Source organism: Lates calcarifer, linkage group LG7_2 (genome assembly GCF_001640805.2).
Source record: "Lates calcarifer isolate ASB-BC8 linkage group LG7_2, TLL_Latcal_v3, whole genome shotgun sequence".
In the NCBI taxonomy this organism is placed as follows: Eukaryota; Metazoa; Chordata; class Actinopteri; family Centropomidae; genus Lates; species Lates calcarifer.
Window position 1 is genome coordinate 4888968 of NC_066854.1, and position 19968 is coordinate 4908935.

At 42.5% G+C, this 19968-nt stretch overlaps 1 protein-coding gene across 3 annotated transcripts in view; it reads left to right on the plus strand.

The window, feature by feature from the left end:
* The window catches only part of LOC108894874 (FERM, ARHGEF and pleckstrin domain-containing protein 1), a 51482-nt gene that overhangs the window by 16182 nt on the left and 15332 nt on the right, over positions 1 to 19968 (plus strand). For 2 of the 3 annotated variants that reach the window (XM_051066050.1, XM_018693496.2), the window contains 11 exons: positions 7958 to 8062; positions 9770 to 9812; positions 9957 to 10035; positions 12841 to 12938; positions 14260 to 14374; positions 16092 to 16239; positions 16983 to 17078; positions 17189 to 17355; positions 17442 to 17510; positions 17624 to 17699; positions 18051 to 18261. In XM_051066050.1, coding sequence (XP_050922007.1) covers positions 7958 to 8062; positions 9770 to 9812; positions 9957 to 10035; positions 12841 to 12938; positions 14260 to 14374; positions 16092 to 16239; positions 16983 to 17078; positions 17189 to 17355; positions 17442 to 17510; positions 17624 to 17699; positions 18051 to 18261 — 1207 coding nt within the window. Of the gene's footprint in view, positions 1 to 7957; positions 8063 to 9769; positions 9813 to 9956; positions 10036 to 12840; positions 12939 to 14259; positions 14375 to 16091; positions 16240 to 16982; positions 17079 to 17188; positions 17356 to 17441; positions 17511 to 17623; positions 17700 to 18050; positions 19534 to 19968 lie in introns of all 3 variants that reach the window. The other variant, XM_018693497.2, reaches the window with a different exon arrangement.

The window sequence follows — 19968 nt, forward strand, 5'->3', positions numbered from 1 at the left end:
AAGTGTTAGTCACACTGAATCTAAAAATTCATCTTTCATGTCTGTGTGTTCAGTTTTGACTGAGTAATGATGCAGAGAGGCAGCGCTATTTACTGTAATATGCTGTAAGACACTTCAGATAAAAGCTCGTAACATTCGGTCAATCATTTTCGTTTTATCATCCTGTTTCTTAATGGAGCTCCGGAGGCCTTTAGGAAACAAAGTGGAACTGCTGCCAGATTTACAGACCTCATTATTGCACGAGGCGGAGTACAAACGTACCCACCGCCATCCAGCACAAGACACTAATTGCTTTTTTTTAATGGTACAACATTGTGCATGTATTTCCCTCTGCTGTTCAATTTAATTGTCTGCCTCAAGTGTGCTCTGAGCCGTAACACACACACATATATATATACACTGCACATTGCACACTGAGACACACCGTTGTCTTCATAGCAGCCTGTAGGCATTTTCATCATCCCCCATCAGGGGTGTTGCCAGCTTGATTTCCCACTGTGCCTTGCCGTCACTGCTGACAGCACTAGCAAGTATTTCGCCAACATGCTGTTTATTCAACAGTCCAGTTAGACATATGTGTGTCTGTCTGTCCATTTGTGTGTAAACCCTGAGTCCTTTCCCTTCTGGCAGCATGGAGGAACCGGCCGTGACGTCTTGCCTGTAGGTTAAGCCGTTTAACCTAATCTTAAAGAAAGACTGTGATTGGTGGACAGTGGAGGAGGGAGGGAGTCTAACCCAGCTGTCCTGCTGTTCAGTGGTATTTTTTATTTCTCCCTTTTTCCTTGAGGGGAAACACTGTCCAGGCCAGTGGCATTCTTCAGCCTCATACCAGGATAATACTGAATGAATAATATTTACTAAAAAAGACAGTACCTGAGTTCAAATAGTTTTCACTTAAGTTGTACATTATATTTTTCTAGCCAGAATTGCATAGTAAATACACTGTGATTTGATTTGATCCAAGCTGTAGACACATTAGAAGGAGTTTTCATCAAGCAGTGGATGTAGCCATTAGCATGTAATGTGTCGTTTTAAAGGCTGAAACTCTTTAAATGTTCATCATTCAAGACAGTGCATTAGCCAGTGCTAACAAGCTGTAGGGAAAACTCATCTGCATTTCCTTTATCTGAACTTAGCCAAGCAGTTGCATGGTTTACCAGTGTACAGTGCACAGTGGGGAATAAGAACAACAACAGCGGGGGATCTGTCATTTGTCCTCTCATTTAAGAAGCAATGCAGTTTCTTTGGGCAGCATTAAAGAAAGCAGTACCCTTAATTCTAAAGCTGAAGAACCAGCACAGTGACAATTACTTTAACATGACACTACTAAAGCAGATTTTATGGACCATTGTGCTTGGCCCTTTCAGAAAACAATCCATGTTTATTATTTGTAATCACCCTCATAGCTGGAGATAGGACATGCATACAAACACAGAGATAGAAAAACAGAAAATATATCTTTGGATATAAACTTGAAGCGTCCCTGGAGTGTCAGTTTTACAGTCATCTCTGTAACTGTAACTCAACCTGTGTCTTCTCTGTTGATTTTTGGCCCACTGACCTGAAGTTTAGACACAGGACACAGCATGCTCTCTGGTATGACGCCTCCATAGCTTCATGATAAGTTTGACCCTGAGAAGAAAAAAAACATTTATAGATTTACAGCTCAAATTACTACACTAACAGCCAGACAAAGTTCAAGTGATTCCCTGATACTCTCAGTGCAGTAGTGTCTGTAGCTATCTCTGTCTTTTTCTTTTTCTTGTCTTCATCAGTCCATGTATCTCACTTTCTCTTACATCTCTTTCTTTTATCACATACCTCTGAAGTTCATTTTCCGGTGCACAGTTGGACTAATTGATGGATTTTCTTCCAGGAAGGGCACAGTTTTAAGTCATATCTCAAAGCAGGAACATCACACTCCTCTCCCATCTGCTTGACAAAGAGCTGTGCTGAAAGGATCCCCGCTGGTATTCATAGCAGGAGAATGGGGGAAGAAACTGAACAGCTTTGAGGTGTTTTTTTTTCCTGTCTTTTCCCCCTGTGGAGAGTTCTTATCATCAGTCTCACCCATCTGGTTTCTATCTCTGTTGACATTAGTCAGAGTGCAGCAGACCAGACCAGGCCTAGAGAGGAGAGGCACCTTTCAAACATCCCCTCAATTCATGCCAATTTGCTTTAAGACGTTTTCTTTGGTTTCATACACATGTGGAATAATGCCAGTACAATAAGATATCTTGATTTTAATTTCGGGAAAGCTAGATAAGTCCTGATACTTAATAAATTTCCTTGCCGATTCTGTAGTTTTTGAAGCTGACCAGATCAAACCAGACCAGTCATAAGATTTAATAAGACACCCTAATATAATCCATCACAACCCCAGGTATGCACACTTTAAATGCCATGTCCTTTCATTTTTTGGATTTCATAGGTCATTTGCATCAGTGACGCTGTGGGACTCTGTGTAAACCCTCAACACACCACCACAGATGGTGAGAATATTTTACTTGGCTGTGGATTGCAGGGGAAGACAGGATCCAAAGTGAAGGAAAATACTGGAAGAAAAATAAAATAATTAAGAGGTAAAATATATCTATGAAGACTTTAACAAGGTAAATGGAAAACTGACATGGACTTTGAGAGAGTAGAAGAGTTGAGATGTGCTCACAAAAAGACTACTGGTGTAACTTTTATGACTACTTTGTCACTATAATTTATGTGGTTTCATTAACTGGTCATCTCTAACATAAAGGGAGCTTTGTCCACAGAGAAATAGGAGCAAGAAGAGAGAGGTAAAGTGAAATATATGTAGGTTTTCTTAGCTATAGGCCTCAAGGGTCAGAGAGAGACTGGAGAGTAGAAAAGGGAGAGCAGTTACTTTGATATACCACATCCCAGTTTAGCTGGGCACTGACCCTGCAGCAAAAGAGAGGTCTTGGATTAAAATGAGCAAGGGAATAGGATAAGAAGTGTGTTTGCTGGATGATTTTTTTGGTGTGTTTTTTGCTGGCTGATGATTTTGCTGGATAACAACGAGGGTGGGTTTGGCAGAGAGACAGTCTGATGAGTAAACAGACATGTTGACAGCTTACTGGCAAGTGTCCTTGATAGGCAGAGAGCCTAACTGCAGTCTGGATACCAGACAAGGGATGGAGTGAGTCCAGAGGAGGTCCAAAGAATAAGGAAGCAAGGCCACATCTTCCCTGATTTCTAAGCAAATCACGTGTTGAAACCAACAAAATGTCAGCACCTATCTTTTTGAGCAGTCTTTTCTTTTCGCTGACACAGGCTACTCCAGCTTTGTTTGTTGTCAGTAACAAAAAAAAAAAAAAACAGAAACGCTCGCTGCGTGGGATCCACCACAATCAACCTGCCAGCTGACCATAATGGATATTTTTATACTTAGTTGTGACACACAACCCCCCTAACATACATTACCACTATAATTTGAGTCTAGTTTGCTGCAAAAAAAGGTCATGAGTCATTTTATGAAAGGTAAACAGAAAGAGGAAGGAGTCACCACAGCTGCAGACAGCTCTCTGGTTTATTAGCTTTTTTTTCTTGTGACTCTCGCTAGCTGGAAAAATAACCAGTAATTTTGCTGCCCTGTGCTGCCACATTAATAAAAATGTGTCATGTTTTCCTCATTAGCTTTGTCACAAACAAGAACGTTGGATCTTAACAGCTGAATTGTTGCAGGGACACACTGAAAAGATGCAGTGCAAACAGAAGTGCTGCTTTTTGTTCTTCCTCCCACGTCTGGAGCTATTTTCATGACTTCTTAAGTCTCCACTTGTCGTCTTAGAAGTTTTTTTGGCTTGGATGTTTTGGATGATGGTTGCCAGGCTCGAAGCCAGATTCCAGCACAGTTCACTGATGGACAGTTGGTTGTTAAGGCTCACTGCTAGACCCTACGAGCCTTCTAATTATCTTAAAAAAGAAGAGCCATGTTGGTGTAAGGCCTGAAAGGACAGCTGTGTGAAACTGGACCCTGCCTTTAAGGATGCGACCTTGGCCTTTGCAGGTTGCTTTTACAGTCTGGAGTTGGAGCAGGAAATTCTGACTTCAGCAGCTTTTTTGTGCTTCTGCATGCGAGTACACATGCCAGTGAATGTTTCAGTGTATACATATGCAACAGAGAGAGTACTCAATATGTCAGGGTTTGTAAAGCATCATTCCACATCTAGATAAGGCAAAAACTGCGCTCCAAGATATCTGTCTCTGTGTGTGTGAGTGAGTGTGCAAGTGTGTGTGTCTGGCAGACTAAGAAAGGCTCATTGATGGAAGCTGCTGAATGAAGTGATTGTGATTTGAACTGAAGGACCCCAGTCTGGGATCCACAGGGCCTAGTCTGCTCTGTTCAGCTGAAAGTTTTCAACACTGACATTCATTCAGTTATTTTTAGACTGTCAAACTTTCAGAATGTAAAACGTGAAGAGATGTATCTTTAACATCCTCACTTTCCCTATCCCTTCCCCCAGTAAGTGTGACACTCAGCCTATTTTTATTCTCCTTTTTCATTATAAACAAAACCTATATATATCATGCTTGACCTCGACCGGGTGTCCATTTCCTCTGCTGAAACTGTTGCCAAGATCAGAGCAGATCCTGAGAACGGGCTGGACTGTACCATTTTGAATGCAACTTTGATTTAGGAAGCAGCATTTGCTTCACATGATAAATGTATTTGAAAAGTTTACATCCTGAAAACCTTTTAAAGATGGAGTCTGTGCAGTGCAGGCTGTAGGTGTAGTTTTATAAATATCAAGGGCCACTAATCCTCTGCAGAAAGAGACATAAAGGTGGTTTCACCCTATTAATCTGCAGTGACGTTCTGACTTTTAAGACATGGTTTCTGGAATTCAGAGTCCTTGACCTTTGACCGTGACCATTTAAAGGAGCTGTTTGTATATCCTCTCTGCCGGCAAACATGGTTTCTCTGCAGGAGCAGCAAGATGGTGATTGTCACTTCAGCCACTGTTGCATTTACAATACAGAAGGTTATAATTCTCACTCTGAGCAGCGCTGCTTCTTCAGGGCAGTTTAGACATCACAGTGACTCGCTATTGGAAAGTGATGAGACAGGCTGGGACCAGCTGGTTGGCATGCTAATTTCAGTAGAAGAAAAGAAGTTACAGAAATGAAGAAACAAGAAAAAAACAGGAAACCTCTTACTGAAAGGTATTCCTCATCCACCAAGTGATCAGTTCTGGATGTGTTGTTTCACATCATCTCACTTCTCCTTCTCATTTCCTTCCTCTCCACTGAAACTACCCAGTGAAAGTGAATCACTGCTAATTTAAAATAAAACCTCAAAACACTGCATAAGCTAAATTATAGTGTGGATTTTACAAACCTCCATGTGTCACCTCTGTACTATCTTTGAAATTTGAAGCCTGTTTCTTTCAGATTGCGTTGATCTGTCCAGATACCGTACGTTATTTTGACAGGTTTGCTTCAGTGCCCAAAAAGAGCTGACTCTGCTCACACCCATCGGGTTTCAGTCAGGCTAGGATCCTTCTTCCCTCACTTTCCAGTGCTTCTGCTCTCACCTCTTCATTACGACTTGTTTTTGCAAAAGTTTCACACAGTTTTGGTTGAATTTAGATTTCCACATTCTCTCGCCGCTGCCTCAGACTCTCAGCTGCTGTCAGGTTCATGACAGGCACGAGTGTCTTTTATTAAACAAAGAACATCTGACTGAAAGGTGTTTAATCCTCGCTGTAACCAGATACAGCAAACCTGTACAGTGACACATCATGCATTCGTGAAGCCTGTGTTATTATAACTGGTATTAATATTGAAAGATTTGCATTCCAGTGTCTTAAATTACTTGAATGTGATATGGGATATCTCCCTCATGCATGCACACAGGCTTACTTCAGTTATTGGACAGGGGTTTGCTGATATTAAAGGAAATTGCTTTTGCCTACTTGGAATTCAGCCTATGTCCTATTAAGTTATTTTGTACAAGATGACCCTCTGTGACCTGCTTCTGAACATTACATTTCTTTTTTTTTGCTTAAATCTCATTCTTATCCCTGAGTCCGCAGCCTCCTACCCCATTTGTCTCCTCTTTCCCTGTTCAAAAATGTGTTTGCTGCATAAACATGTTGACAAAAATACAGAGAAATGGGTGATACAGACAAGAATCCTAAATTTTTTTCTTATTCTGTCCCACTTTTCTTCTTCTCCTCAGTGTGTGAAGATTAGATCTCTATCACCATACTTCCACTGTCTTGCTCCTCTTTCAGTCTCAGCATGTGCTGTGTGTTTTTTTGGGTCACACTATGAAGCTGTTGTGTCTCCTCCAAGTCCAACATTGTTTGGCGCAGCAGGAAATAGGACCCTGTGTTGCAGAAGTTGGACATTTTGTACAGGAGGTTCCATGAAGCACCTTTAATGATGATTTCTTCTTTGTCTCTTTTCCTGTCTCTTAAGCTGTGTTGCTCTCTTTGAGCCTGTTCTCCCACTTCCTCTTCTCCTCTCCCCTCTTAACCTCCTTTAAACCGAGATTACCGCAGCCCCAGAACTGGATCTCGTCCAAACTCCAGAAATCCTCGAGCTTTGTTTATGACAGTGGCATCTGTCAGTCAAGCTCCCAGTCTCTCCGTCATAACACACACACAGACACACACAGGACGTCACTCACATTGTCAGCCAGTCTGCACAATCACTGTCATGCTATGGTCGGTTACCAGTGTTGTTTCTAGAGGCCTGGGTAGCGTGAGAGTCTGTGTGTGTATATGTGTGTGAGTACAGTATGTGGGTGTGTCCGTGCAGACAGTCTGACCACACAGAAACAGATGGACACACACACTCACACACACATACGGTAGCCAGATGGTGACAGACTTGGCTCACACCTTGGCCTTCACTGCTCTGATTCCTCTCCTCCTCGTTTTTCTTCTCAGCACTCTCTTCCACACTTGCTGCTGCCTATTGTTTTAGTTTTACCCTCCATCCTGTTTGTGTCCTGCACTAACAGACACCTCGGGACACAATAAAAACAAAAGTCACAATATTTAGCATCACACAGTGCACAGACGTACATGAACAACATCAACAGTAAAACATGAATTTATTTGACATTTGTGGCAAAGCTCTCAATCTCTGATCTGTCGATAAAGTCGTAATCTGCTTGTATGTGCCTGTCAACAGAAGGAATGCATGTCCTCATAACTACATATTAACTTGACTAGAGCCTCATCAGACTTGGTGGATGTATAATAGTACAGTGTATCTCTTCAGAAGCTCTGCAGACTGTCAGGGTGGTACCATTTAGCTTGAACCGCCTCAGAGAAAACTGTTCCGTGCTAATTTTGGGTTTGCTTCCACAATGTCTGTGTCTAATTCGTCCCCGCTTTTGATTGTCGTGGCTCTTGGTGGAATCAAGAAAATCCCAAATTCTAGAGAAGAGACTGCTTGATGTTTATAAATTCTGAGAAAACAATGAGCAGACATACCTGCGTTAGGTAAAGCTACATCATTAAACAGAGCACAGATGATACTAGTGTATCGAAGTGAGCACACACACTTTTCCTGGGGCATTGTGGTTGTTTCTGAACACTCCCAGCTGAGCTTCGGCCTCCAGCTATTCATTAGAGCCAAACCTGAATCCTGGACCTCACATCAGGGTCAAAGGTCAGCAGCTTGTTAAATGAGGGGAGGCTTGTTAGAAAAAATGGCATCAGGATTTTCCACCTCCACTGACTTGATTCTACCAGCTTCTTTTTAAAATTAGTTTCCAAGGAAAAGTAGACGACAAATGTCTAAACTTATGAGGTTAAATCATTTCAACATAACGTTAGAAAGAGACTCCAAATGTTCCATTATCAACACTCCCTCTGATGAGATGCTGGGTGACACTGTGGCCTCTGCATTTACTTTTCTATTTTCCAGTTTCATCTTTATTTTAATCTAATCAGTTTCTTCCACCTCTTTTCTTCTCCTCTAGCAACGTTCCCCTGGCAAAGTTTTGTTTGACCTGGTCTGTGTCCATCTCAACCTGACCGAGGGAGACTATTTTGGATTGGAGTACCAGGACCAGCGCAAGATGACGGTAAGACACATTTTGACACAGTGGTATATATTACCATAGATTATGTCGCTCTGCTTGTTATTTTTGCAGGTTGACAGATGGTGAAGCCTCATAGATACTGTCACCATGAGTATAACTACTTTATTACCTTTGCCTGCAGGTGAAACCTAACAGAATATTCACTTGTTTGTTGTCTGGTTTAAAACCACATGAGCAGGTCTACATTTAGCATCTGCAATGTTTTTACAGTCCATTCAGAGGATTTTCCTCTCTGTGGTTGATCTCCTCCAGTTTGCAAGGTTTCCTTCTCTCTATGCCAGAAGTTAAGTTTAGCCTCAATCACATGGGTGCACACTCTGCACTAAAACAGTTGTGATTAGTCACGTGTAATGGAAGTAATGGAACCACATGGGGACTCTTTTCGCTTATCTTCCTTTCATCTACATCTCTGTTGATTTAAGACATCACAGCTTTCACCTGGATTCAGTTTTTCTACCTATTTCATGAAAGAGCAGCTGGCTGTAATAATTTGCACACTTGATGTAAATGCCTTAGGGTGTGCGCGTGTAGTTTGCAGATGCTATTGTCTCTACTGCTGTTCTGGCTGCTGGTAGAGTCTCCATCAGTGTGTGAAAAAAGCTGGTAATAAAGTAAAAGCTTTGCTGGAGGACAACAGTCAGTGTGTAGCTCACAGATGGATCCTTTCATCTGTCAATATGCACACGAATACTTCAACAAACCCAAACACAGACACTCACTGTGCATTTCGGTGCCTCAGGCTTAGGAGCAGTTTTGAAGTGGACCAGTGGAACAAATGATGTGATACTGAAGAAATAATGACAACATTGTCAGTACACATACAGAGGAAAGACACACACACACACACACACACACACATAAGTACATGACGCTCTGCACCAAGTAGATGTTGAGTTACTGATGCGTGTCATATTACATTTCCAAGTGTAACAGTGAGCTCAGTGGTAATTTCATTGAATATCCAGGCTGTTTTGCTCTAACTGAGATCACAGTGTCAGAGTTTGTATCAGTGTCAGTCTTGATACAAAGCTGAAGAAAGCAGAGCTGAAATGGTCCATTCATTCTGAATATTGTATTAATACTTTCCTAAAGGTTTTCTAGGAAGAACTATGTTATTTGCCATTTATTATAAGCGTTTAAAGACTGGTGGTAGACTTCCAATTTATTCATCCTAACTAATTCCTAGCATAATCTAGGGAGTCTTTCAATCAGTGCACAGCAGGTCAGCTTTGCATGCAAATGTGTGTAATTTCTCTCCAGGCAAACATGTAGTTCAGGAAATGTGAAGACTCTGTTTTCAATAGTAAATAACTGCTGAACTGAAAGATCTTTTCTTTCAAGGAAATTAGTTTTCTCCATAATTGGTACCAAATTACATAGCTCCTCCTTATTTGTAAATTATTAGGAAAATGATGGATCTGTTGGAAGGATTTGATGTGTCTGTATTATCTAAAGATGTTTACACCCAGCAAAATAAACCAAACCAGATGATTTCGCATTTGATGTGTGAATTAACTAGTCTTACACAGTCGCAGCTAAAAGGATCATTCCTCTACATGTTGTGGTTGTAGCAGTCCTCCTGATATGTCAGGATTCCACTTTTAGTATTATTAGAAGTGGCCATTGAACCACTGCAGAGTTGTGAGAAGACACTGTAATGATTGTAAAGTTATTCTCTGTCCTCCACAGGTGTGGCTGGATCTGCTGAAGCCGACACTGAAACAGATCAGACGTAAGTAGCTCACAGATGCTGCCTCATCTTTTAACCTTCAAACGCGCACAGAAAAATTATTTTTGTCGCTCTCTTTTCTGTATCTTTACTCCTCTCTTCCCTCCCTTTCCTTTTTAACCATATCCCATCATTTCCCTCCTTCAGGGCCTAAAAACACCATCCTTCGTTTTGTGGTGAAGTTTTTCCCTCCTGACCACACACAGCTCATGGAGGAGCTGACTCGGTAGGTCTTCTCGACACACAAACCACACCTTGCTGAACAGGAACCCTTCAAATTAAAAGACATGGTGTTTTGCTATTGGTTTTCTGTCTGGCCAGAGGGTTTTCTGTCCTTCAGAGGGATTTTTTAGCACCATTTACAGCTTACAGCTGTATCTGAACATAAAGCAGACGCCTCGTTACAGTATGTCTGCATTTTGTTTTGTATTTTTTCTTGTTCTCGGTCAGCCACTTACCATTTATAACACATTTATATACACATGCCGCACCATCTAACAAGGCTTTTTTTCTCATTTTGTGGGCCCAAACAAGAAATTTTAGTCTGTCATCTGGGAACCAGGCTCATGAAAACATTTGTAGTTCCAAACCCGTTGAAAGGAGTTGAATTCTCTGACCACTTTAGGAAAGAAGCAGTTTTACTGTAAAAAAGACGTTTGTTTCTCTGGTAGACATTTTTTAATCTTAAAATAATCACAGACAGCCGGGTTTATCTGGAGCTGGATTTTTTTGGCCTGTTAGCATTCAAAAAAGTGTAAATTATCAGCGACCATCTTGTCTGCCTTTTTGTTTTGTTTAGTCTGACGAGGCTCATCAGAGTCGTCTGCACTGCTTGTGTTTGTGTAGATAATTCAGGACTTACACAGTACAATGCTATTCTCCATCACATGAGCAAAACATAAATAAGAAAGCAATCTGACCTTCCACATTTTCCCATGATGCTGTGGTTCCCTTAAGCTGCCCAGCTGGATTCACTTGAGACAAGAGCAAAGCAGGAAGTGTTCTCTCTGCCTCTCATCTGTGAAGAAAATCTCTTGCAAAGGAACATAATTCTTTAGATTTTCACGAAATCACATCTCCACTATTACTATCTCATACTTAATTTAAATTGTCTTCACCTGCACAGAGGAAATATTGCAGGATTTAATCCAGTGTTACTGAGTTACTCATTTTTATCTCGTCAATATCAGCCTCACTGTTTACTGTTCTCTCATCTAACGCTGTATCAGAGTCACATTTAATGGGTGGTCCATGGATTTAGCATTTCACTCTAATAACATTATTAGACTCATGGTGTATGGCTAAAAAAGCATAGGAATTTATGCAAGAGAACTGGAGATATCAGGGAGCAGCCACTGTCGTGTGCAGGATGAGATGAGATTGCTGTTGAGATAGTTTGACCGACTTCTTCACGAAAACAGTGTGAGTTTGTTTGGCTGCACCGTAAACACATGAATCAGGCTCCTCCTGTGTTGTATTTCTGCCAGTGTTAACTGTGTGGTAACAATCCACACATGTTGTTACCACGATTATCACCAAATCAGCCACCAGTTAATGTAACAGCGGAGAATCATCACCAGTTCAGAATGTTGTACATATTTTCCATTGACGTTGTTCGCCCTCTCAGCTGGCCAGTTTATTCCACTGATCTCATATCATCTTGTAGTGTGCCAGCTGAGTCCAGCATTAAACAGGAAGTGGGCACACAGCCTCTTTTTTTCCTCCTTTGTTTGGCTCTCACAGTGTTTTAGTGTTGTCAGTGTTTCCTTTGATGGGTAATGTGGGCAAATACAGACCAAATATGTAGATGGGCAGATGGAGGAAAGATTTGTGTGAAGATCAGGCTGTCGTTAGCCTTTTATTAAAATGGGACACTTGCCAATCACTGTTGTTGCACTGCGATGGAAGTTAGGTGTAATGTAGTTAAACAGAGAACAAATCAATGTATTTTGCTGCTCTGTTATTTGTCTTTCTCATGTGGCTAATACATTATAGTAGTACTCTTATCTGTGGACATAGTGAGGCTGCATTCTCCAGAACATAAGAGTTTTAAACTGGCATTTCACACTAAATTGGCATGTCGTTCTCAAATAGTAAAATTGCCTGCCGTTCTTTTTCTCTCGAGGCTAAAGTAAAACAATATAGCAACTCACCAAAGCCTCATTAACTTTATTAGCGAGGTAATCACACAGCTATAAAAAGGTTGAATTGGATTTCACATAAAAAGCTGCTGTGGACCATTAATCACACACTTATACGCACACACCCTGAATGTGTACCTCGGGCAGCCAAGTCCACTATTGTCCTTATACAGTAAGTACAGAGTCGGTGAATCAGCCAGGCTCAGTGTCTGAGAGCGCTCATGTGGGAGAAATTTAAATTAGTTCTGGTGAATTTTGTCCTTTTTGCTGACAGATTGTGTTTGTTCTCACATTTTTTTCTTCACTCTGCCCCTAAAATATGCAACAAATCCTAAAATTAATGTGCATCAGTCCAAATTATTAGCAGACAGAGAATTTATGCATGAGTGTGTTGAATCAGTGTATTATTCGCTTTGAGCTTTGAGCGGGTTTTGAGGTCAGCTATCTTAATTCTTAGTCTCCACACTAACACACACACCACCTCTCTACGTTATGGTGCTGTCTCTGCTGTTTCTTGATTTAAAATGCAGTGTCATGAGCTGGCAACATGCCACATGGGTGTGTGTGTGTCAGTGTGTGTGTGACTCTGCTTATGAGGTCCAGATCATGTTTATAAGTAGCAAACTGGATAATGATTAACAGAAAAAGGCTTTTTCTCAATTAGGGATCAGTTTGAAGTCAGTAGATGCAGCGTATCAGTGGTGCGTGTGTGTTTGAGTGTGTATAAATGCCACGAGTTTGATGGTAATGGAATCGCTTTAACATTATAGGCTGTTTAGTTTATAGAGCACATATTAACCTAATAACCTCTCCCTTTTTACCTCCTTTCCTCCCTCTCACACTCTCCTCTGTGTATCTCTGTCTTTCTATCTCTCTGTTTCTTTCTCCAGGTATCTGTTTGCCTTGCAGATAAAACGCGACCTCGCCTGCGGTCGTCTCATCTGTAACGACACCAGCGCTGCTCTCATGGTCTCCCACATCATTCAGTGTAAGTGCAGCACACACAGACACACACATGTGAGTGCTAGGCGGCAGGAGTTGTAAACTAAATAAGAAGTTTAGCCTCTTGGTGGGACAAAAATTCCCTCTCAGACAAGCACCACATTATGTAAATATGATGACACACATCTGTATTGAATGTCATCAGATTACATGAAATTAATAAATGAATATCCAGCAAAATGCTTCACATAAAACAGTCACTTTCTCTGTTTTGAAATCCATCACTGATGCAGCACGTGGGAGAACAGAAAACTCCCTTCCTCCTTTCTGTCATTACTTCCTTTCATGCACCAGGTGCCAAATATCATGAGGGAATTGCAGCTCTTTATATAAATGTCCTGTCATGTCTGCCATAAATCCACAATGAACACTTACAGTACATTTAAATAACAAAAGAATCCGAGAGCAGCAGTGTTGCATTCTCTACCTTGAAAATCTAGTGTCTAGTCTCAATCTAATCTAAAAAAGCCTGAATGCTTGATTTAAGTGGAGGTCTGACCATAAATCAGCACGTACACAAATGTAATGACAGATATTTCAAGCAGCTCTTACCATGGTCCAGAATGCACTGAATAAATGACAGAAAGAGCATCATTTCAACACAAAGCTGCCTCTCTTTGTGTATTACAGTCATAATGAAAGGCTCTAACAGTTGGGCTCTTTTGTTGGGATTCAGCTCACTCCTGCAGGACAGATGCTCGCCAGCATGAGGCTGCCACTCTGTCTTTATTCCACAGTCTTATCAGTTACATGAATCATCTGTATTCCCAAAACCAGGAACATTATGCCTGTAATATTTAAATGAAATGAACGCTGTATGGGAGCACACCTGCTCGTTACTCTCCTCCCGTGTTCGCCTCGGCGACCGTTGTTATTCAATACCACGTGTAGAATTTATGGATTTGATTCAGCCTCGCGGAGGACAGCGGCAGGCTACAGCGCAGCATGCTGAGGAATATCGCTCGGTTGCCGTGGTAACCCTCCCTGCTGGTGTGTGAATGTGCACCTGCATTTGGTACAGTATAAGGGGTTATTAAGGCTGGTATTGAACAGACGGAGACACACGCATCAGCAGACTTCATCTGATCCACAGAAGGGATTGAGACAGAGTACATATAAGATTAAAATGAACATTACAGAGGAATAAAACTCTGTAAAACTCCTTGGCCTCCTTTTCCCTCAAAAATCGGCATCTTTTATTTAATCTTCCCTTAAACCATGTCTGTCACTCGTTTCCCCATCTCGTCCCATTTCTCACTTCATTTTCACTCCAAATAAATATTGAATTCTCACCTTCCTGCCATCAGCGGAGATAGGAGACTTTGACGAGACCCAGAGCTGGCAGCACCTCCTCCACAATAAGTACCTGCCCGACCAGGACGCCATCAGAGACAAGATCACAGACTGCCACCGCAAGCATGTGTGAGTTACTGCACGCATGTACACACACGTACTCACTGTATGTAGAAGATAAGATAGAAGACAGAGTGTGTTCTCTCCAGAGGGTGGTAAAGACTGTTTTAGTCTAAAGAATGTCAGAAAATAGGGAAAATGCTACCCACAGTTTCAAAGAGCCCAAGGTCACATCCTCAAATCAGCACTCCAAAATCCAAAGCTATTAATTTCTTAATGATACAAAACAGAAAACTACAAATCCTCATATTTAGGAAGTTGCAATTAGCAAATATTTGGCTTTTTTAATGAAAAATGACTATTTTGATTGTAGAAATAGTGGAATTGATTATTTGTCTTGCCATTTTAGCTCTAATAGTAATAATATACCATTAAACTTCCTATAGAATTGCTCAGTACGCTCATTGTTCTCATATTTTATTCCTGCTATGAGGGTTACATGTACTGCTAAATGTAAGGAAATGTGTTCAGTAATGATAAACATGTACTGCACTGATTTCCACAGCATCTTTGCCTTAATATCAAGAATGAAATAGCAATATAGGTCAATATAACAGTTACAGGAGCAGCATTGTTTACCTGGAAACAGCTGGTCCAGATTATCCCTGCCTGGAAAACAATACTGAGCCGTGCTTTAGTCTGACTGGGGATCAGTTTCTAGCTGGCATTAAGATTGAAGGTGTCAGGAGACATTGTTTTTTCTGACCTACAGAGATATTTATCTGTTTATTCAAAGTGCACTCACACACACACACCCATTACACAATTACACCCAGCCCATAAGTCTCTCTCCTGCAGAGATGTTTATCGCTTAAACCACAACTGCTCACACACACCCACGCTCATGTGCACACACACACTTTTAATCTCTCTCCCGCAGAGGTGGCTATCTGCAAACATATTACTTGGTTCTCCCAAAATGCTCATGGGATCACACACACACACACACACACACACACACACACACACACACACACACACACCCACCCCTACACCTACCTCTCCTCATTTACACTATAACTGTGCTTTCCTCATCACTGTTTGCAATTCAATGACAAATGCATTTCCTTGTTTTCTGCAACTGTAAATTCCCCTAAAACCACAGATAAGAGCTGAAAACCAAACCTCCAACCTGCTGATTATTTGTCAAGGCCACACACCCTCTCTCTCTCTCTCCGTGGGCTCCCACTCTCTCATTCCCGTCTCTCCTCAAGTCCCTCGACCTCCCCTTGCCGACGCAGGAAGGAAGTGGCTAATTCAGCAGCTTATACAGGAAACAGGAAGCTATTTTCAGATTTTGTGAGGAAACAAACTTCTTTTGTGGCAGATTTCTTTCCGCCCACAGCAGGCACCGCAGGGCATCTGATCCTGTGGTGTTATTTTAAGACCGTTTGTTGTTTCTACATCCACAATAAATCTGGGAATTGAAACCTGGAACGAGTCATGTCTAGCAGCTGGTACAAACAATTACACATGACCACTTGGGGAAGGATATTGATTAACCCTAAATGTTGACAAATCATTCTGGAAAGTGTGCAAAAAAATCCCTGTGACTGTTGCCATGGTAACAGTCCCCTCGTGCCCACCTATGGTGGCTACAAGAGAGTTAAGCATTTAGAGAAGAAACTAGAGATGAGTGTTTTATTGCTTCAGCTTGAGCTGCTGATCGATTTAATATGTTGATTGATGGATAATTAATGGATCGATTGATCACTCTCCTCCACAGCGGGCAGACTCCGGCAGAGTCGGACTACCAGCTGCTGGAAATCGCTCGGCGGCTGGAGATGTACGGTGTTCGTCTGCACCCAGCCAAGGACAGAGAGGGAACTAAGCTCAGCCTGTCCGTGGCGCACACCGGGGTCCTGGTCTTCCAGGTAAAACCTTACACACAAAAGATTTGTATCTTTTAGTTTGGAGTGGGAGTAAAATATCTGTATGCCATCAAATCCTGGTTTAACAACCTACCTGAAACTCTAAAATAGTTTTGATGAAATATAGGTTGTTGCAGAGACAAGTACAAGGCTTGAAATTCCTGAAATACTTTTTAAAAAGTAGCAATATCTTGATCTGCTTAAGTCACCGTAGGAGGTTTTCTTGAGTGAAAACAGACGCATAAACTGAAACAAGGTCACTTTAGGCTTTTTAACTACATGTTCCAGCATAAACATAGTTACTGCAGCCGAACTTCAGTCAGCATTTCATGGTTTAATGAAGGCCGTGCCTTGTTTCAAACACTTTTCTGGCACCTTCCTCCGTATTTGGAACCAAAGAGAAGATGCACCCTCTTTTGACCATACTGACCCCAATTACGTTCAGTCTGCACTATTTCAGATTTTTCTCACAAGGTTTCAAAGAGTGCTGGGATCTTGAAAATTCAGCTGATGTTACAGCTTGGTTAATTGGTCCGAGAGGTTTTGTGGGAAGCCTCCACCCAGCACAGCAGGGAGGAAGAATGCACTGAATGCTATTTTCTTGGGCATGGAGAATATATTATTGTATGCTTAGAAGCTGTCAAATTGAATGAAGCAGCCCATTCTTTTATCCTTTTCCCTTATAAGATAATGAATTTCTCATGAGTACAAAACAGCTTCTCATAATATCATCTCCTTTTATTTAGGGGTACACAAAGATTAACGCCTTCAACTGGTCCAAAATTCGCAAGCTCAGCTTCAAACGCAAAAGGTTCCTGATCAAGCTGAGAGCAGATCCCGCAGTAAGTCTCTATGACAGTGTTCCTTTCATACTTTCCCTTCTTTTCTTCCCTCTGTGCTGTGTCCCTTCATCCATACTCATATCACTCTTATCTGCCTGTGTGTCTTGCAGCAGAACGCCCACCACGACACGCTGGAGTTCGCCATGGCCAGCAGGGATTGCTGTAAGGTCTTTTGGAAGATCTGCGTTGAGTATCACGCCTTCTTCAGGCTCTTTGAGGAGCCCAAGCCCAAACCCAAGCCCATCCTCTTCACCAGAGGATCCTCATTCCGATTCAGGTCTGGAGAAGAAAGCTACTATTATACATTTGCATTTGTCTTTAATTTGTTTTTCATCATCTTCTTCTCTCTCTTTGTACCTGCAGTGGCCGAACTCAGAAGCAGATCATTGATTATGTGAAAGACTCAGAGATGAAGAAAGTTCCATTTGAAAGGTGAAGCTCATCACAACAAATCCACATCAATTACTGTTGTAGCAGGGACACTAACCACTAACTTATCTGTTTGCACATGGTTTGACCTCATCTGTTGCCTCTACTCTTTTCAGGAAGCACAGTAAGATTCTGTCCAACAGCAGCATGACCCCTCAGTCGTCTTCCTTCAGATCACAAGTGCCAAAAGAGGTAACACCAACAGACACTGACCTTTATTCACTTATCACTGCATTTTATTTTATCTCCTTTATTTTCCTTGGAAAGGTCGTACACATTTACGAGCTCTTTGTGTCTGTTTTTATTACTTCTCTCCGTGTCCCTGTTTAAATCTGGAGCTGCTCTGTGGCCAAAAGTACAAAGCTGTTTTTGTCCCAAACAGCTCCAGGGAGTCAGAGTGAATGTGCGCTTTCTCTTAGGCTGTTCCTGTAAAAAACAAATTATTCAAAGTCAGTAATTCAGTTTAAAGAGCTTTTCCATTTCTCCCCTTAACCCATTGCACCCCTTTCTCCCTGTGTTCTGTCTTTTTCTTCTCTTTCACAGAGTGCCATGTCGGTCCCGTTAGCAGACCAGCCTGACTCTGCCAGATTGGGCCATCAAGCTGAATCTAATGGTTCAGAGGAGCCACTGCCGGTCACAGCCTCTGCCAACGGTTTCCAAGATACCCCCGTGGCGCCCGGCTCAGACCCGATTCAGTCCAGGCAGAACCACCACGGCACCAGATCAGCGCCGGACCAGCAGCTCCTCAACCCAGGTCCATCCTGCAGGGCAAACAAAGGCAGCAGCTCTTCTATTCCTTACATAGACTGCAGTGACATAGACAGTGAATGTGATGTGACAAAGAACAGCAGGGCTACCAGGGGCCACAGCAATGCAAATGACAGCAATGAGGATGAGCCTGCTGCATATAATAATAATAAGCATGGGGGTAGCAGTCGCAATGGGGGGCAAGCAGGGAGTCTGTTTGGGGCTGTAAATGGGTTTTACCACACCAATCACCAGGGGGTGATGCAGCAGATTCAGCAGCAGGGTATGATGGGTAACAGAAACAATGTAGATCAGTCCCCAGTGTCTAATAAGTTTAATATGAGTCATGAGCTGACAGATGATGAGATTTTGTCAAATGGAGGTTCGTTTCACGGCCGTCTTCCCCTCCACAGCACGCTCTTGGACGAGATCTTTCAGGGTCGAGACAAGCGAGGTGCAGCGATAGGTCGACCGTTAGGTACCGGGACTCGGAGTCAGTGCTCCAGCCCGGTGATCAGCAGCTTCCACCACCGCACAAACTCGCTCAGCCATGCCGAGACGACCAACGGTCACGGTCAGCCGCGCTCGGGCTCACGCTGGGACGACGGCGGGCATTATTTCAGTAAACGTCCCGGAGCAGTGCCAGTGGAAACTCCCACTGTCCCGCCGCCGTCCCACCCACCAAACCATTACGGCAGCTACTCCCCCATCACCTCAAACCGCACACCACCACATTTGGCCAAACCGTACAGCAACAACAACATGAGGAACCGCTCTGATACCGATCCGTTCATTCTTAGCCAGCTGACATCTACTCCCATCCACCACCGCAACCCTAATCACCCCGGGCTGCACGCCCAAGCCCCTTGTTCCGCCCCGATGGAGCGAAGAATGATAATAACTAACGGCAATCACAAGGGGAACCTCATGGCTCCAGGTCAGCCGCGATCCAATACGGTGCAGCGACTGTTCGGGCGTCAGGGAAAACCCAACAACCACAACAACCTAAACCAGCCGGTCCAGATGATCGACGGGTCCACCAGCAGCGGCACTGACACCAGCGACACAGAGTCAGACACCGGCAGCAGCGCGTACAGCCAGCCGTTAATGTACGGCAACCCCGCCGCAGTCAGTTCCCTGAACTCAGTTAACTCGAACGGCGTGAACTCGTCCCCGCTGCCTCGAAACAAGTTCTCCTTTGGGAGTCTGCAGCTGGAGGAGGGGGATGATGGTGAGGGGGAGGAGGAAGGATGCTACCGCTTTAATGAGGAAGATATAGGTGACCGGGTGTTTAGCTGTTGAGAGGGATTTGTATAAGAAGTAGCTGAGCCTCAGATTTATCCATTATTATGCAAAATAAATCCTGTTACGTAGGAAATGTAACATCTTAATTCAGTTCATTACCCATCCATCAATATTTGAGTAGTTGTAGTCCACCTTTTTAGACTGAGTTAGCTGTGATGAGCAGATACTCTAACATATTTTTGGAATGTGGACATTTGTAATATATTTTATGGGATTTTTAACTGTGAATAGAAACATCTACCTTAGCTGAAGCGATAATATATCCGCTGCTTCTAAACCCCACAATCCCTGAAATTATTGTATTGAATTTTGTGTGCAAAACCTCTTAGCAAACTGCCGAGCTTAGTCTAACTTTACACATAGTAAAAACTTTTCGCTGGCTATTTGTCAAAAGGAGAATCAGTTAAAA